Source organism: Amblyomma maculatum, chromosome 8 (assembly GCF_055883805.1).
Source record: "Amblyomma maculatum isolate TAMU_Amacu chromosome 8, ASM5588380v1, whole genome shotgun sequence".
NCBI lineage: Eukaryota > Metazoa > Arthropoda > Arachnida > Ixodida > Ixodidae > Amblyomma > Amblyomma maculatum.
In genome coordinates, this window is record NC_139351.1 from 173,592 (window position 1) to 190,574 (window position 16,983).

Here is a 16,983-nt window from a genome sequence, read left to right on the forward strand (position 1 = left end):
TGCAGACGAGCGTCAACAAGGTTGCGTACGAAGTGGAGCTCATTTTGAGCATCCCGCCAACGCCACACTAATTCGTTCATTCCTTGACCTATGAACCGATGCTCTTTCTTTGTTTAATGGTACAGGCTTGCTTCGGTTAGATGCAATATACTGCTACAGTAAACGAGGCAGCGTCGTCGAAACTGCGAGCGGTTTCGTACTGGTGCGACCGCAGGAAAAGCCAGCGAGCTTGCCCACCAGCATTCTGAGCATCAGAAAAATAGCGAATATTGAGCTCCTGTAGCAAGAGTCAAGATTTTTTATGCTTGCGTTTTACCACTGCCTGTACAGCATGAATTTCAAGGTGACGAATTTCATGTATTCCGTCGTCAAAAAGGCAGAGCGGGTAGATAATTTCATGGGGGAGTGAGATATCAGCAGAGGCAACATCTGAAAAGCTGCAACACAGGTTAGCCAAGAGCATATTAGATTTAAATTTTATATCCTATTTTATTATTGTAGTATCATCTTCATTTCATTTGTATCACCCTCGCGCCCAACTGCAGAATTATGTTATGTTTTCGTAATCTTGCCAGACAACAGGAACACTAGCTCTGGTCTTCAAAGTAATTGCATGGCAAGTTTCAAAACGCATATTGGCAAATGTCTGTTCAATAACCCGCCGCAGTGGCTCAGGCTACTGAGGAGGATTGAGTTATCGGGACCGAAGTCGATCGTGCCGCCCGCCCGCGTTTAGGTGGAGGAGAAATGCAAAATGCAACCGTGTGCTGTGCGATGTCCATGCACTATAAATATAGTCTGGCTAAGCATTTCACAAATCTAATGCGTATTGTATCTTCCCAGCTAGCGGACGCAACCAAGTTTAAACAAGAAGTGTTCACGGAAGGTGCAATGACAAGCAGAAAATACTGAACAGTAGTTATCATTCAGCCTTGCCATATGGAAAATTTATGCCTTTTCCATCGAATGGCGCTCGTTCAAAATTATATTTGTTTGCTGCTACATGAGAAAATATAATGACATTCGATGAAAACGACATTAGGTATCGAATGAGTTTGAGGTACTCATCCGAATGCAATCAACGAGGAAATGTGTTATGTAGACACCAGACACTCGGTGAGAAGATACACACAAAATAAACTACAAAAGAGCCACCTGCATTAAATACTAATGTGCTCCTATAATTTAGCAGATACTCATCTATGTGAATTATGCTAAATGAATTATGAATTATGCGTAAAAAAAAAACTGGCATTTGTCGCTGCCAGCCAACCCGTAGCCACCGCACTCAACGCGGGCGGAACAAGTCGCTTCTGCTGCCGCGGTCCGTTCGCACTGAGTCGCCGACACAGTGAATTTCTTTCGCCACCTTCAGAAAAGCATGCTGTGTTCATCTTAAATAATATGCGCTTAATTTGAGAAAGGAATCTAAAAACAGTATCGTTACTGAGGAGTGCTGTTATGTAACGAGATTTTGAAAGAAGTGACAAAAGCAATACAAGCAAATTTCTACTTTTGGCAGCTGTCGCTGGTGTGACGCAGCTCATCCGATTTTGTTCACTAGCTCCACTGCTAAAGCGTCGCCGATGTTACACCTTCCGTGTACTGTAAGACTATTTGTGAGACAATTGAACTGATAGTAAGGCAGTTTTATGAATAGAAAATTTACTATTTCCAAAGCACTTCTAGCTACGGCTTTTATGCAAAACCGTTTAGGCGTATAACGCTATCGACGACTAGGGCTTAGCACACGGCCAGAGCGCCCTCATAGGCCACCTTCGCGGGCAGAGTCGTTGTGGTAAGCTCGCGGCATTTGATGTAGCAAGCGTTACGAATTTGCAGTATTCTTTCTTGATAAGGCTAAGCTCGAGCATTTTTCGACGGGCCTTAATACGCGAACGATTTGGCGAAAACGTACGGGAGTCAATGAGGCTGTAGTATGCTGCGCCGTAGGGCGATACTCGAAGGTTCTATAAAATTGTCGTCGGACCGCACACTAGATACTGCCTAATTTACGTGTTGCTCTTGACACTTGCTTTGGTGCGGAAAGTGTACGTTGTTGAAACTTGTATGCGTTTTGCAGTCGAACGCAGACGTGCGCACCTTCCGTACCATTTCGCAAACAAATGCCACCTACACAGCCGCTAACTTCGTAATTGATATTCCTAATTAAAAGGTTGGTTACAAGGTATGTAAGACATGAATGTCAATTTAAAGGCTGCTTTCGTTTACAGCGCCTTCATCTTCGCAACATATTAAAGGCACTCCAATATTTGCATATGAATCACAGTTACCATAATTTGGAAAGCTTTCGTCGTGTAGCAGCCCGTCGAAAAAATGACATTAACCTGAACGAATGTCCTTCGGTGCGATTGCTTGCTTTCTGCATCGAACAGCCGCGATTCACGGCCCCCGTCGTTCTCGTGAAGCATCACTGAAACTTATACAAACATGTTCGTGGTAAGGTTTTATGTGTGTTCGAAAAACCAACCACGCAGCAATTCTTACCGGACATTGCTAAAGTTTGACAGCGGCGTTATATCTGTTACCACGGTGCAAGATATATCTCTTACACCGCAACCAAAGACGAAAACACGACGCGCGCATAGACGCTCGCACGAACAGCACCCGCCCAAGCCCGCCTACGCTTTGCGGCTTAGGAGACAAGCGGCGTTGTCGGCGTTTTGCGCATAGCGTATAGGGACTAGACAGCTGGACAGGCGACGCCGCTGCTCTGCTTGTTGCTGGAATGCACGGGCACCAGCCGGAGCAATGGAGTGCGTAGTCTGTCGTTAGTCTGTGTCATTGTTTCGGTACTCCTAATTTTTAGGTTACGTTGTGCATGAATATGTCCAGTGGAACGAAGTCTGGGCAAACATGTCGCATTCTTGGCTGCACTGGCAGCTACGCAATCATCAGACGCTTCTAAGTTGATTCATTTCTACTGATTTAAAAGAGGCATGAGCGAGGGGGGGGGTGACCTGGACACAGTTTGTTCAAAGACTGAGGCGCGTATCTACTGATTTGGTTACTTTGTGGTCATGGAAAATGCGGAACTTTATAAAATCTTGTTGCAACAGAAAGCTTTGCGCCTTCCGTACCCTTGGAGTGTCAGCACTGGAAACTCGAAGCCAAGCCAAAGCCACACTGTAGTTGTCATATTTTGGCAATTGGAAATCGGAAGAGTCCAACAGCCTAAGTTACAACGCCAGCATTTTCCCACCTTTGAACAAAAAAAGGCTGGCGCGGGAAAGGAAAAGGCAGCTACCATTGTCATTCGAGCAGCATACGCCTCGACGATGGGAAGAAATAATGTTTGCACAGCTACTTTCGTTGGCATAGTTATAACATTTACTTTTATCTGTTGAGGACTGATCGAAAGGCTATGATTTTTTATGTTACGTGATATGACTGTGACGTGATGTGATGTGACTGCACTGTCATCACCCATCCCTCTCTCACCCAAAACTTTTATGCCCACTTACCCCTCTCCCCCAGTGCAAGGCAGCAAACCAGTTCCTTTACCGGTTAACCTTCCTGCCTTTCCTCCTCATCTTCCTCCTCCTCCTTTCCCAGTTCCTTTACCGGTTAACCTTTCTGCCTTTCCTCATCTTCCTCCTCCTCCTTTATCTGTTGCAGAAAGAGCAGATAGGAGACATGAACGACTGCAATCCTGACGAAACGCCGACAAAATGTTTTTCCTCTTCCCTCTCTTTCATCAACCAATTCCAGCGTTCTGATAACAGAGTCTGCGCTGAGGCTTTTGGAATCTGTTCAGCTTTGTCTGTGGCATGCCCTTCTCACCTAATAAAAGCACTCCATGCAGAGCTCATTAAATACCACATGGTCACAAAAGCTACTATCAACTCCACATAAAATGCGAAGAAAAAAAAAACAAAAACAAAAAACAAAATTGTAGTTGATGAAAAGGAGCACAAACGCAGATTTCTTCTTTTGATTTCAAGTACCTATATAAACGTTTGGGATGGTAATAGGTGTTGGGCACATTTCTTCAAGCGCAGCAAATATTTCTCTGTTTCTTTGGCATTGGCGTTGCGCGTACCTGACAGCTGTTTAAGTCATTTCTCAGCTGCGCCCATTTCTTGGCACGGTGTTTCTCGTTGGCCTTTTAGTGATTTCCAGAGTAAGACCCCGGAGGAATTGAAGATATGAACACTGTAAAACAGATTTAACGGCACTCCAACAAGCTGCAAATTCATGGAACGCAGAGAAAGAACACCTTAGCCAATGACCAACCACGACGAGTACTTAAGCAACAGAATGTCCCGTTACAACTACAACCACCCGTTTTCCGTTCAGGGGCTTGCACGTCTTCGACTTATGTTGTTAAATTAATTTTAGCCATCTAACTCTATCACATACTCAGTAATAATGCCTAAAGCATGTGAATCACCACAAGTGGGAAAGAAGAACTGCAGCAGCCAAGGGATTGAAGTTCCCAAGTCGGCTGATGATCACAAGGCTGACTGGTTGCAGCACACAGACATGGTGTGTAAAGGACTAAGAGAATGTTGCTGGGAGATTAAAAGGCACACCTTTTTAAGTGTCCTGATCACTCCCCCCAAGCTTGGGAGCCTCTCCACAGCTAAAAGATTCTGGCGATTTCTGTGAGAAACACTGCATTTGCTACATAAAAAAAAAAAGCGGTGATCACATGTCCACCAGCTCCTTAAGAAATTCCGAAGCTTCATCCTAGACATTTGACAAGCTGAGTAGTCATTTTCAGGTGCTGTTCCAGCATTCTATTGATGCCTGTGACATGACTGCTACACTAATCAGAGCAGACTTCATGAAAAAAGTTGTGGTTTGCTTTTCAAAAATCTAGTGTTGCGCCAAAAATAGGGAACTCCATGGAATGCAATGCAATCAGTAAGTCAGAATGTTGGGGAAAAAAAAAAAAAAAAGATCACCTGACTTGAACTCTTCTTTCAAGGCATTTCACAAAAATTTATCCTTCACCCTTCAGACTAATTCAACAACAGGGCACGTTTTGTTGCTATTTACCTGTGCAACCCAGTGTGCCATCACAGGCTGGACAGACCATGTGGTAGTCGAGTGTCCAGCTATCTCTCTGCCTGCCCGTATGATGCCACTACCTATAGCACTCGGTTTTAGGCTTACAAGCGAAGAGGCAGCCTCGGTGGCTGCTATCGAGGCTATGAAGAGACAGAGTTTTGGTGGCGAGCAACATTCCTGTGACGCGGCCGGAACTACAGTGATTTTTTGTGTGTGCTTTTCTTTATTTTTTGGCCACGCCTTTAGCTTTGTGAAGTTAAACCGGAGACCCGCTATAAAGGGTGGGCCACCATCACCATGTTTATCCTGGCTCTGCCACGCTGCGAGGCGACCCCTTAAAAAGGGGACACCCGTCCTCACCATAACAATGAAGATGTGTCAACGTTCACTGTAGGTTTGCTGGAGGAAACAATCATGTTCTTTCCGGTCACATGTGAGAAATTACCACTTACTAGTCAAGCCAATTAGCATGCAGATGGTATATTTTGTGACAGCATTGCTTCCCGATTTTGGGTCTTCTGCTAATTATCTTCAACAAATATCCACGACAACAAATGCACACGAGAAACTATAGGGCAGCTCAATCACTGATATAAGGTTTGCATCTCAGTGCATCAAAGTGAACAAAGGGTTTTCACAAAGCCTGCATCGAAGCTTAATTCCTACGCTACAGTGCTACCTTGAAAAGGGTGCACGTGAGTAGCTCTTTGGTGCAGACGTGATGGAAAGATTTTAAAACTTAATTTTCTCGGCCAAAGAAAATGTGTCCTAGAGACGTGGCAACATATCCAGAAAAACAGTCACTAAGAACCGCCACAGGGTCAAGTGAAAGCAGACTGCCACTGAACCTTTTACCCTCCTCCGGACTGCTCACATGGCAACGACCCACTGGATGCACATTCCTTTGCCTGTGGCTCTACATGTGGAGAAGGCCAACCTGCTTGTAATGCTCGTGCATAATTAAAATGCTGCCTGAAAATCATCCAGAGCTGCAGCTCAAGATGAGCAGTTGTGCATTCCAGTGCGAAAAATGCCTTCTCCGAGGGGTGACAGTGGTGTAAGCAATAAAAAACTAGCTGCACAAACTCTACAATGCGCAATCAGACAACCAGAACACAAGTACCGGCTGTTAAGAGCAGCGAATTCGCGCTCTTATAAACAACGATAGCAACAATGAGCCATCACCATCGAATCGCCATGAAAACTTCCGAATCCTACGTACGCTGCCACCGAGCGAAGGAACATTACATTTCAGCAAATGCCACCGACTGAGCATCCTAGCGGCTAGCCTTGGTCGCTCCCAACGGCGTTCGAAGCCTTTCGGGTAACTCCCAACCCTAGCGCTACAAAACACTCCGCAAAACACCAGCACTGGGGCTATTTATACGTTCCATTTCCCATAATTGGTGAAAAACAACCGCAGATATCCACCTCATAGTAGCGCGCAACCCGGACGGCCCACGAAAGTAGCGACAGGTAAATGCCCCAGCGAACGTTAAACCAAGTGGCTCTTTTGTTATAGCGGACGCAACATTTATCAGGAAGCAGACAATACAAAAAGTTTGTTTCGAAACCGCGTAGGCCTAAACGAGTGGCCCGTGAAACACGATCTTCGGCGGGTGGCTGTGAGGGGAGGGGGGGGTTCAACCCTCGAAATAAACGGAACGGTGGGGCGGGACGCTGCAAAAGCGGCTCAACTAGTCATCAAAAAAAAAAAAAAAAAAAAAAAGTCATTTGAGCCTCGCAACGTATAAAAGCGAAAAAAAAGCTGAAAAAACGCTTCTGTCACGAACGGTCACAGCGCCGGGCGTCCGGTCCGTGACAGTTTTTATCGCCTCGATGGCCTCCCAGAGCGAACGGTGTCACACATACTGACCTGTTCTTATCGTACGGATCAAAGCTCCCGGCCATGTCTCCTGCCACTTGCCCAGTCACGGCAAAGAAAAAAACACTACAAAGAAGCAACTCGATCCCGGAGCACACCACGCCGCAGTGTGACACCGGTGTTTCCGTCTCTCGGAACCACGGCGACGTGTAGACGCACGGAATCGATCACTTGTCGAGTCACACCACCGCCGGAGCCCGCACTGGGAGTGTCATGCAGGCGCCGGACAGCAAAAAAGTTGAGCTCCGCACAGGCGTCAACCGCTCGTCGACAATGGGGCTTCTTGAGCCGTGTGTCACAAGATAGTGCAGTCCTGCGTCCGGTGCACGGGCCTGCTCAGACACGGGTCGATCAGGAACAGCAGTGCAGCCGGTTAGGCCTAGCAATCGTCGGCGAGCCACCTCCGTCGCAGGACGAAAGCGCACGGGACCAAGTACACTTTCCTGGCGCTGCTAGGAAGACCAAAGCGCGTTCGCTGAGGATCAGCACACGGCCATCGCTGGGCACCATCACCACGAGCAGGGTCGCATATTACGTGCGTACGCACCAACTGCAAGTGACGACGCACGATCCGCGAAAGCGTTGCACAAAGCTACGCCGCTAGGGTGAGGGCGACGCTAAATAAACGACCTTTTTATAGTGTAGTCTTCCGTCTCCGCACTCCCCTGTGGAGAGGGGTGACAGTTCTCATAACTGTACTCGTAGTGCCACGGCCGGTCTCGAGGGAGAGCGCTCTTCTCCACTGTTTCCACCGCCCGCCGCGCCTCGGTGGGGTCGCCACCGCCCCACTGCTGCTCCTGCGCTACAGCCGTTCACGCGCAAGGGAAACGCGCGCTCGCTTTTAGCTTCGCCCGCGTCAATTGCAACCGACAGGTCCTGACATTTCGCCCCTTATGGTTTATACAAAGGCCGTAATCAGCATCGAACATTTATCGTGTACGAGGAATAAAATACAGTCAACAGTCTGCTCACGCGCGCGCTCCTTCGTCAGTGCGGCCCTACACGGTCGAATGAAGCTTCGGGTACACTTCAACATTTTTTTACAAAAATAAATTTACCAGGCTATGCAATGTGCCTTTGAATGTTGTAAGCAGGTGTAGCGCGACCTGACGTGAGTGCTTGGTGAACTGTTGGGTGGAGATTCTGTCAACCGCTACCGTTTTCGTTTAGATCAGAAGAGGCACCGGCAAAAATTCATGGCACGTCTCAGATTCAGAGTAAAGAACAGAAATTTACTCTTATAGTAAAAATTTCACTTGTCTAGTGGAGTGGCCTGTTCTAGCTTCGTTCAAAACATATCAGTCAGTTGAAAGACCTAATTTATGTATATGTATTCTCGCGACTACTTTTAATCAAAATGGGCATAAACAGTTAAGCAGAATCGAAAAGAGCGGCAAACAATAAAACAATTGTCCTTCAAGGTACATCATCATCAGCCTGATTATACCCACTGCAGGGCGAAGGCCTCTCCCATATATCTCTCCACTTAACGGCCGGTTCTCTGCTAGCTGCATCCACTTGACCCCTGCGAACTTCTTAATCTCATCCGCCCACCTAACTTTCTGCCGCCCCCTGCTACGCTTTCCTTCCCTTGGAATCCAGTTTGTTACCCTCAGCGACCATCGGTTATCCTCTCTTCGCACTACATGTCCTGCCCATGCATGTCCACTTCTTCTTAATTTCCACTAGAATTGAGTTGAGAACTAGAACTTGAGTTATTTCTCTGACCCACTCTGCACGCTTTTTATCTCTTAATGTTACCCCTATCATTTTTCGTTCCATAGCCCTCTGGGTTGTCCTCAACATAAGTAGAACTTTAGTAGAAAGTTACACATTGCTCTAAATATTCATCAAAATGCGATCTGTGTCTAGAAAATTCAGTCTAAAATCTTCCTGCATGGCTTGTGCACATAAGGAGTCGGCCTCTCGGTCTTCTCTATCACTTTCCTGGTATATGTAATTGAGAAGAATTCTGAGAAATTTTTCAAATATCAAAGAAGTGGACCTAATAACATAGCTGTTGTCAATTCCTTTCGGGCAACTCAGTGTTGAATTCTGAAATGCTGACTGAATCAGGATCTTAAAAACTTCGAGAACATTTGTGTTTTCGAAAGCTGCACGGCAGCTTTTTCGTAAAAAAAAAAAAAAAAAGCTTGTGCAATAGGGCAACAAGCTCTGGTTTCATATAATGCAATCCACTAGAATATTGTCCTCGTAGAAGAGTGCACTACATGGGGCTACTTCTTTCGCTAGTTTCAAGAATAGCGCAAGCGTGTACGTCACACCCGAAGTTGATTAACTAAACAATATATCCAGCGACGTAAGGTAAACCGGAATATGTGACAGTGGGAAATGAGATGGTAGGAGATGCCATCACTTCCTTCAGTGCCTTGATTTTGCTCTCAGATGAAATGTCCGTCTTGACAATGTAGTCATGGTGCCGCTAGCTATACTGTTACGGCCTTCGCATCTAGCATATGTCATTCCTTCCGCACATTAACCTTACTTTCCCGAAGAGAGCCTCAATGGGTCGCTATATAGGACTTGAAATGAGTCTTCAGTGAGCGTGTCCTTTTTAACGCTTTAGAAGTTTCTTGCATACTTTCAATATAGCACATGAACTCATAAGTCACTGCATCGAGTATCACCTTCATCATTTATTGGCCTCTTTTTACCACTTCGAGCACAAGTGGTGTCATAAATATCAAGCCATTTTTTATTTTTTTTTCATAATAACCTTAATATCATGTAAAAATTTCATTAAGACAATGTTTATTTGCGAAATTAAAATATTGTTTATAATACCACACATTGGCTGATGTATGAATTGTAATAACAATTAAAACACAACCCTACAACGTTAACTTTGACTGTTATACTAATACTTTATATCATGTAAGCATTTTGCAATTTACATTACATTTTTAAGAAATTATTTTCATCTTCGGTGTTACATGGATGGTTTCGCATCTATAGCGCTGAAAGACGCTTTTGCTGTTGCAGACGAGTTGCTGTTATGTTAGCCTTGAAGAAGCTTCGATCGATGTGATCACTGCTCATTCCGTTTTTTTTTTTTTTTTTTTTTTTTTTTTGTTCCTATTCTTGTACAGGCTTGGGAAAAATTCGGATTAAAATGGACAAAAGTAGCTACCATGCCGCAATGTATGTCATGCTTGTAGAACGCTTGCTGAACGACAGTGTGTTTTATATCCGTTCACGTGTGTAGTACGTTGACGACATGCCGCTGCAGCATCTACCTTCTGTGTTCTTTAATTTTGGGGCTGCACTCACCACGAAACTCGCGAGCGACAGCGCGAAACCAGGCAAAAGCCACCCGCCTCCGCTGAAGCAGACGCGGAACGATGGATGGATAGATGGATGGAATATAGGAGCTTCCCCTTTGAAACGGGTGGTAGCAGTAGCTATCATGATCATTTTTCTCCCTATATCTTAATTATTGTTTTAGATTGGTTTATACCATCATTCTATTTATTAAATTTTTGTTTCTACATTACTAACATTATGTCACTTCTCTGCTTTTAAGCCACCAATCCGCCAGCTGAAAGAAGTGAGGAGGATTAACTTGCCGGATGTGACGTAGCCTTGTTTTGTTTTGTTTGTAAAATGTCTGCTGCTTCTCGTCGCCGTTTCAAGCGATAGGTCGATAGCTGTCGCCAGTGTCGCCGGCTCCGTTATCGCTCGCAAGCCGGACATGGCTGTGGCGATGGTGGCGGACGGGTTTCTTGGCATTGTAGTTTGAATATCGTAGCCGTGTGGCCGTACGTGTTGCTTTCCACTTGTTATAATACTCCTTGAGCTTCGGCCTCGCGTACTGCTGTTCGTCAAGCAGCATGCTGTGATATTCCCATGCGTTCTCTTAGTTACAGATAGCACCATCTCCGACCTGTGGACTCTGCGACGCTAGTTCTGCAATGCGTGTCAGCCCGCTCTTGTCGATGGAACATGCCTGCAGTATGTCGCAAGTCAAGTACTTACTTGCATTTCCCGAAATTTACGAGAGTCACTGCCTTTGGATCATCCGGAAGTAAGGTGTACAGCGCAAGTAGCGCCACACATGGGATGCGACAAACTCGTCTCCGATCGAGTGCGTAGTCGAATGGGATCTCGCTGTCATTTTTATCGTTGTCCTCGACTTCGACACCACTATTTAGTAGCAGTGGTAAACTTTAATCACCTCGAAATACCAGTATAAAAAGGGGCGTCGTTCCGGTTGGTGTTCCTTCAGGAAGAACGTTAGTCAAGTAGTGACTAACGTTCTTCCTGAAGGAACGACTGTTCATGTCAGTTCTAAATCCCGGATCCTAAGACGTGTGTATCGTGGAAGCTGGCCACCTGCCGATAATGCTCAATGTATACATATGGCTGGACCTTGTTTGCAACATTTCTAAAAATTTTCGTTCGTTGTAAAGTTCTGCATGAAATATATGTGTATAACCTTTATTGTATTTAAAACAGCATTTCGTGCACCAAAATCATCTACTACAGGTCATTGCTCCATAGATTCAAAATAACAATTCCCTCACCTTTTAGAACACTGCAGTGCCGTACATTTATGACCTGATTTATCTGCAGCTATGAAAATAACTGCTTTGAAAGGGCTCGTGTTGTTATATACCATTCGCGTAGGCCTGTGTAACTTTGATGTCACAGTTCCTTATTGCACATTTTCTTGATTCCTCCTTCAGTTTAAAGCATGTGAGCAGTTAGTGGCGATGTTTGTACCGAACCATCGCGACCCGCCAAAGCTTATTAAGACGAATAAATGACTGAACCTCATTTTCAGTGAGTAGGATTGTTTTATTTTCTCTCAAATAGTCTGTCTGGTAAAAAAAAAAAAAAAAAATGCACACCTCATTCTCCACTTACCAGAACTACGAACTAAGAAGAGAAAACATTCTCAACATTGTTTAGTCACAGTGGCTGTTGGCTACATAAAGAGCTGCTGATTTCCTTTCTGTTGTCTGGCCAGTAACTTAATGACAGCTTCTGTTCTGGTAGTCTTGATGCCATTGGCACTATAAGGAGGTTCTCACACTGCTTCACTGTTTCATCACATTCCACATGACAGATACGGTAATGCTGGTAATTCTGCATCCGTTGCTGTAGTCAAGGGTGGCACTGATGAATACGCTCAGTGTTAAGATAGATGTCTCCATAGCTCAGTTGGACGATCCATGTCTGCAATTTGGACTTGGATGTAGGACAAACTGTTTCTCAGGCACGAATGCAGTCGGTACTCAGGCATACTGCCTTTGGCAGCATTGCATGTTGTGTATGAAATGGCATAGTGTGCAGAAGTCCAAAGCATTTTCTGTACAATGTAGCAAATGCTTCACATCTGAAGGACAGTCTGCTGACTTTTTTCAACTATATTTTCTTTGTGGCAGTCGAACACTCCGCGTCCAGATAAAAAAAGTATACCTAGCTTTAGGGGTAAGAAACATGGCAGGACATTTTAAAATGTAAATTTTCGAAATAGGAATGTTGCTTTGAATATCTTTGAAACTTGACAGTAAAAGATGATGTAACTGCCCGCTGCCTAGATAGCGGGCAGTAACGAGCCCACCATTAAAATGAAGGTCAGTGATGCAGTGATGCCCAACACACAACCTAAGGGGTATGTACAGCCCCCTTGTTTTTTAAGATATTTTTTTTTTTTTTTTTTTGCACACTACTGAGAATTTTATTAATAGCGCTGGGAGACGAGCATGTATGCAAAGGGACACATTGTCTTTAGCTGGCTTATGGTGGAAGAAACTATGACTTCCTCATGAAAGAGAGTACGGCGAATACAATAATAATCCTAACTTCAAAGCGACAGAGCCACGGTGCAAGTATAACTATCATGCCACAAGATGGAAGCGACGCTATGTGATCCCCAGTGGAAGCCTATGCCTTGCTGTTTCACGGCGGCATAAGGCAGTATGTTTGCAGTTGTAAGGATTTCGCAATGTCATGCATATAATATTGCATTATTGGATGCTCAATGCACCTGCGTGAAGTGCCCACCAGGGGTGAAATTCTACCGTTTATTCCAATAGCAGCAGGAGCACTGGGAATTTCTGTGTGCATTGCATAAAAGGCTGCACGTGTATAGCTTTATGTTGATCTGTTATATCATGGTGCAAAGGTGCACATGTTTTGCAGCATTCTTAGGTTTGCTAGTAACCTGAAATGGCATATAGTTTCTCAACACATTTTATGTAGTCCTTGTTCTTTAGTTTCTTTCTTTTCTTTTTCATAAGTACGACCTCTGCCGTTGTGTAAAGTGTTCATTTGCAATTTCTCATCAATGTCGGAGTCATAAATATTGCTTGTCCTATGCGACACATCAAGAAAAATAAATATAACAACTGCTTCCCCTCTATAGTCTTGAATACAACTTAAGTCTGCAGTAACTGCCATGCACAATTTCTTCGTCACAGAAAATAGTCTGTTTAAGGTCTTTCTGGTTACCTAAATAAGAAGCTAACCATCAGACAAAATTACCAGCTGAAGAATACTCTCAATGCTTCTTGCTTGTTTGGTGTACTTACACATCAAAAACTGACTGTTTACCGTTCAGTGGAGTAACACACATGCCGGGAAACATTCATTATTCATTGTTAGCAACTGCTGTTTTCTTTAAGTTCTACCCTACTTATACCATCCATGTCACACCCCCAAACCTAGATATTTAAAATAAAATAAAAATAAAAAAAAGAAATAACAGGCGGCCGACACCACAGCTCCGAGAACTGCTCGCTAAAGAGGCGACATGCCCGCTCCAGGTGGAACCAGACCTCCGTCCATACTCTTGCAAGCACTTCGTGAATTCCCAGGTTTTGACACCTCTCCTCTCCTCTAATGTTAGTGCGTGGGGGAGCCCCTGAAGGTGATTTAAATAAGACGAATAATGTTTCATTACAGCTATAGTTTAAAGCACTCAGTTACTAATTTAAAAATAGCTATTAGTTAAATAAGGCTGGTCATATCTACCACAGCTAAGAAAAATATTTTGCCCATAGCAATACCGCCACCATCCCCAGCTTAGAGAAAATATAAATTCCTGCAAAACAGATATTCTGTTACTATTGTCATCACAGGGAAAGATCTACAGAAATATGCCAGTATTGTTACTCTTCTCCAGCAGCAAACTTCCCCTTGTTGTATGGCTAAGTACTCTTAGAAATTTCATATGTTTAGTAAGAAAGCAGACAGAATTACAGAAAATACACCTACAGTTGCATTTCTTGAGAAATTGTAATGAAAGGAATGCCTTCACTCAGTTCCTTGGCTGGGCTGTACACAGCTGAGAAATTTCGATGGGCAGTATGTAAAAACAAAAAAAAAAAAGAAAGAAAGAAAGTAGTAAACTTCGGAGGTTCACCGAAGTACAGATGCCTGTGGGACTAATGTGCAGCAACTCAATTTTTTTGTCTAAGTTATCGATTAGATATAGAATAGCTTCTCAGCTTTTACATCCTTCCAGTTATTTAAGTTTTGCACTGCTGCTTCCCTAAAGGGACGCTGCAGTCAGCTTCATCCTACTCATCTAAAAAAAATCGTTATGTGGATTCTTCCAGGTAGGTTGATATTTTTTTGGCAGCAAGAGGCGCATTTATTACTCCGAAAACAATCAAAATGCAACATTTGATTTGCACCTGTGGTGTCATGACCATAAGAACTACTTGTAGAGTAAAACCCATTTGCAGCACGAATAAAACAACGACAAGAAGGCAGTAAGCTTTGCTCTCACAGAAATGGCGTAGAACAGTCTGAAAAATTGTTGTGGCCTGTAGCACAGCATGGCTGCCCAAGAAGACAGAGTTACGGACTCGGCCGATGGAAGCCCCCAGCGTTACCAAACTACCCCCTTCCCCTCTGACCTACAAGACTAGTAGAATAAGGGAGTAATTACTCATAAGCATCCACCAAAGCACAGCGATAAGGCTGCAAAGGAAAGCTATGCAGCTTTATCAAAAACTCTTTGGTTGAAAAAGCTGCATATCTTTTCTTGTAGCAATAGGGCTGCCATCGGTTGGATGGCAATGAGTAATCACTTTTTATTGCAAGTCTGCTTAACCTTGGAGGGTTTCCCTAAGGCATATGAAATGAGCATTAGACGATTTTTTTTTTTTTTTTTTCAGTAACCACATGTTGAAATGTTTTCTGTCTTTATGGTCTTGCTTTGTGACTAAACTGTGCACAAGTGGAAGTTGATGAAGACAGTGATGCGCAGCATGAGAAAGTGGCTGTATAATGCGTGCAATGTCAAGGTGAAGCTATAGGTGAAGTTGTGAAGCTATAGGTGAAGCTAGGTGAAGTTGTTTAATGCAGCGCCCAGAGAATCTGACCTGTATAGCTTGCCATGGGTTCAAATCACATTCGTAGCCGTGTGCCATTTATATGCTTTTTATTATGCACCCATCACATGGTGCGTGGCGTCACACTCCGACGACAAGAGAGTGGCTTTAGTGCCTCAGGGCTTCAGACCAGAAATTTGCTTGCAGGCAATTTTTATTTCTGCGCATGCACCATACTGTTGTACATGCACACACCAGATGGTCACAATTCAGAAAATGTCATGTAGCCATCACAAATTTCTCCAGGAGAGTCCCCTTAATCCTTACGAGATGCAGCTCATGCTGCAAAACACACTTATCATCAATCAGCAGTGAACGGCTGTGTAGTCGTGCATTGGAGATCTGCCGGAGTAAACATTAAGTAACGTCACCGCGGTTTACTTACAGAAGTGATCATTGGTGGCTTAGCTGTATTTTAGTTTCCATGCTTTTGTAATCTATAAAACTTCTACCATAGAAAAAGCCTGTGTTTCATTATTAGAACACAGCAATTTATTGGTATAGACCAAGTTCATTTTGCCCTCACTATTCCCTTAAGTTGTTCTCATTTGGATGTGGATAGGTCAAGAGAGCTGTGCATACAGTACAGGCAGATGATAAGGGGGGAGGGGAAGAAACCGTAATGACATTCATGGTGAGCTTTATCATACTGATTGTATTTATATGCTGTGAGCAAGAACGTTCTGATGCATTCTAGCAATGCGAGGAGGAGAAAGCTGTCTTATTGAAAGGTCAGGACACTGATTGTGGGAAGGTGCTGCTGAGAGGTTTGTGATGAGCAGATCCTGTTTAATTCATCAGCAAGCCTCACTGCACCATAATTACGATATGACATAAACGGCCAACACTGTTATGTTGCGCTGACATATTCATGCGTCGTATGTCATTTTTGGTTGCTGTGTGGGCTTACACATATTTTTGATGCGATACCCAAAATGTGAGCTCTTTTTTTTTTTTTTTTCCTTCTTTCGTGCAGATGTCCGTGCTTAGGCTACACATGACCACCTCTGTTGCATATGCTCTGGTCGACGGCTGGCAGAGATGGCCGTTTAGGCAACTTTTGGGTCGTCGAACATCGGACCTTCACATTTGGATGAATCCACCGTCAACTGGTTACAGGAGAATGATTCTCTCCTTGCTCCTCCAGGAGAAAAACCTAGCACATCTAATCTGACCCCTTTCCTGGCACCTACACGCCCTTTTTTTTTGTTGACCAAAGGTGTTGCCGTATATATGAAATAAATAATTGAAGCAACATAAATCTCGACAATCTGCAAAATATGCTTGCACATTTAATGCTATTACATTTAACCTAGCGACCACATTTCGTGACATTCTGTGAATTGCAATGCATGTCTGCTAATTATTGCGATTCCTGTATGTGCTGTACCAGTGTACCTGGGCAGCTGTTTTCCCTCTTTGTGGCGAAGTTGCGAGTCTTCTGTTGGAGCAAAGATTGTGTTACCTCAGAATATTTTCTCACATGCATCAGTGCATACTTTGCTTGAATGCTTCAGTTCACCCTTTTAAAGTGACACTGAGGACAACTCCATTGAGTCATTGGTCTCAGTAAATATTTGATTATTTCTCTCATTATGGCTGTGTTGTCCGGCAGCAATTGTGGCATATAGTATTTATTGGTGAGAAAATTTAAATTGGAAGCCTTCCCATGAGTCGATTCATGATGACCTTGCT

At 44.0% G+C, this 16,983-nt stretch overlaps 1 protein-coding gene across 2 annotated transcripts in view; it reads right to left on the reverse strand.

Moving 5' to 3' along the window:
* Positions 1-7,545, reverse strand: part of Crk (Crk proto-oncogene, adaptor protein) — a 97,130-nt gene extending 89,585 nt beyond the window's left edge. For both annotated transcript variants that reach the window (XR_014700072.1, XM_084576015.1), the window contains exon 1: positions 6,914-7,545. Coding sequence is in view for 1 of the 2 variants with exons in the window: in XM_084576015.1 (XP_084432141.1) it covers positions 6,914-6,948 (35 nt within the window). In the remaining variant the exon portion in view is untranslated. The remainder of the gene's footprint in view (positions 1-6,913) is intronic.
* Positions 7,546-16,983: the final 9,438 nt, after the last annotated feature.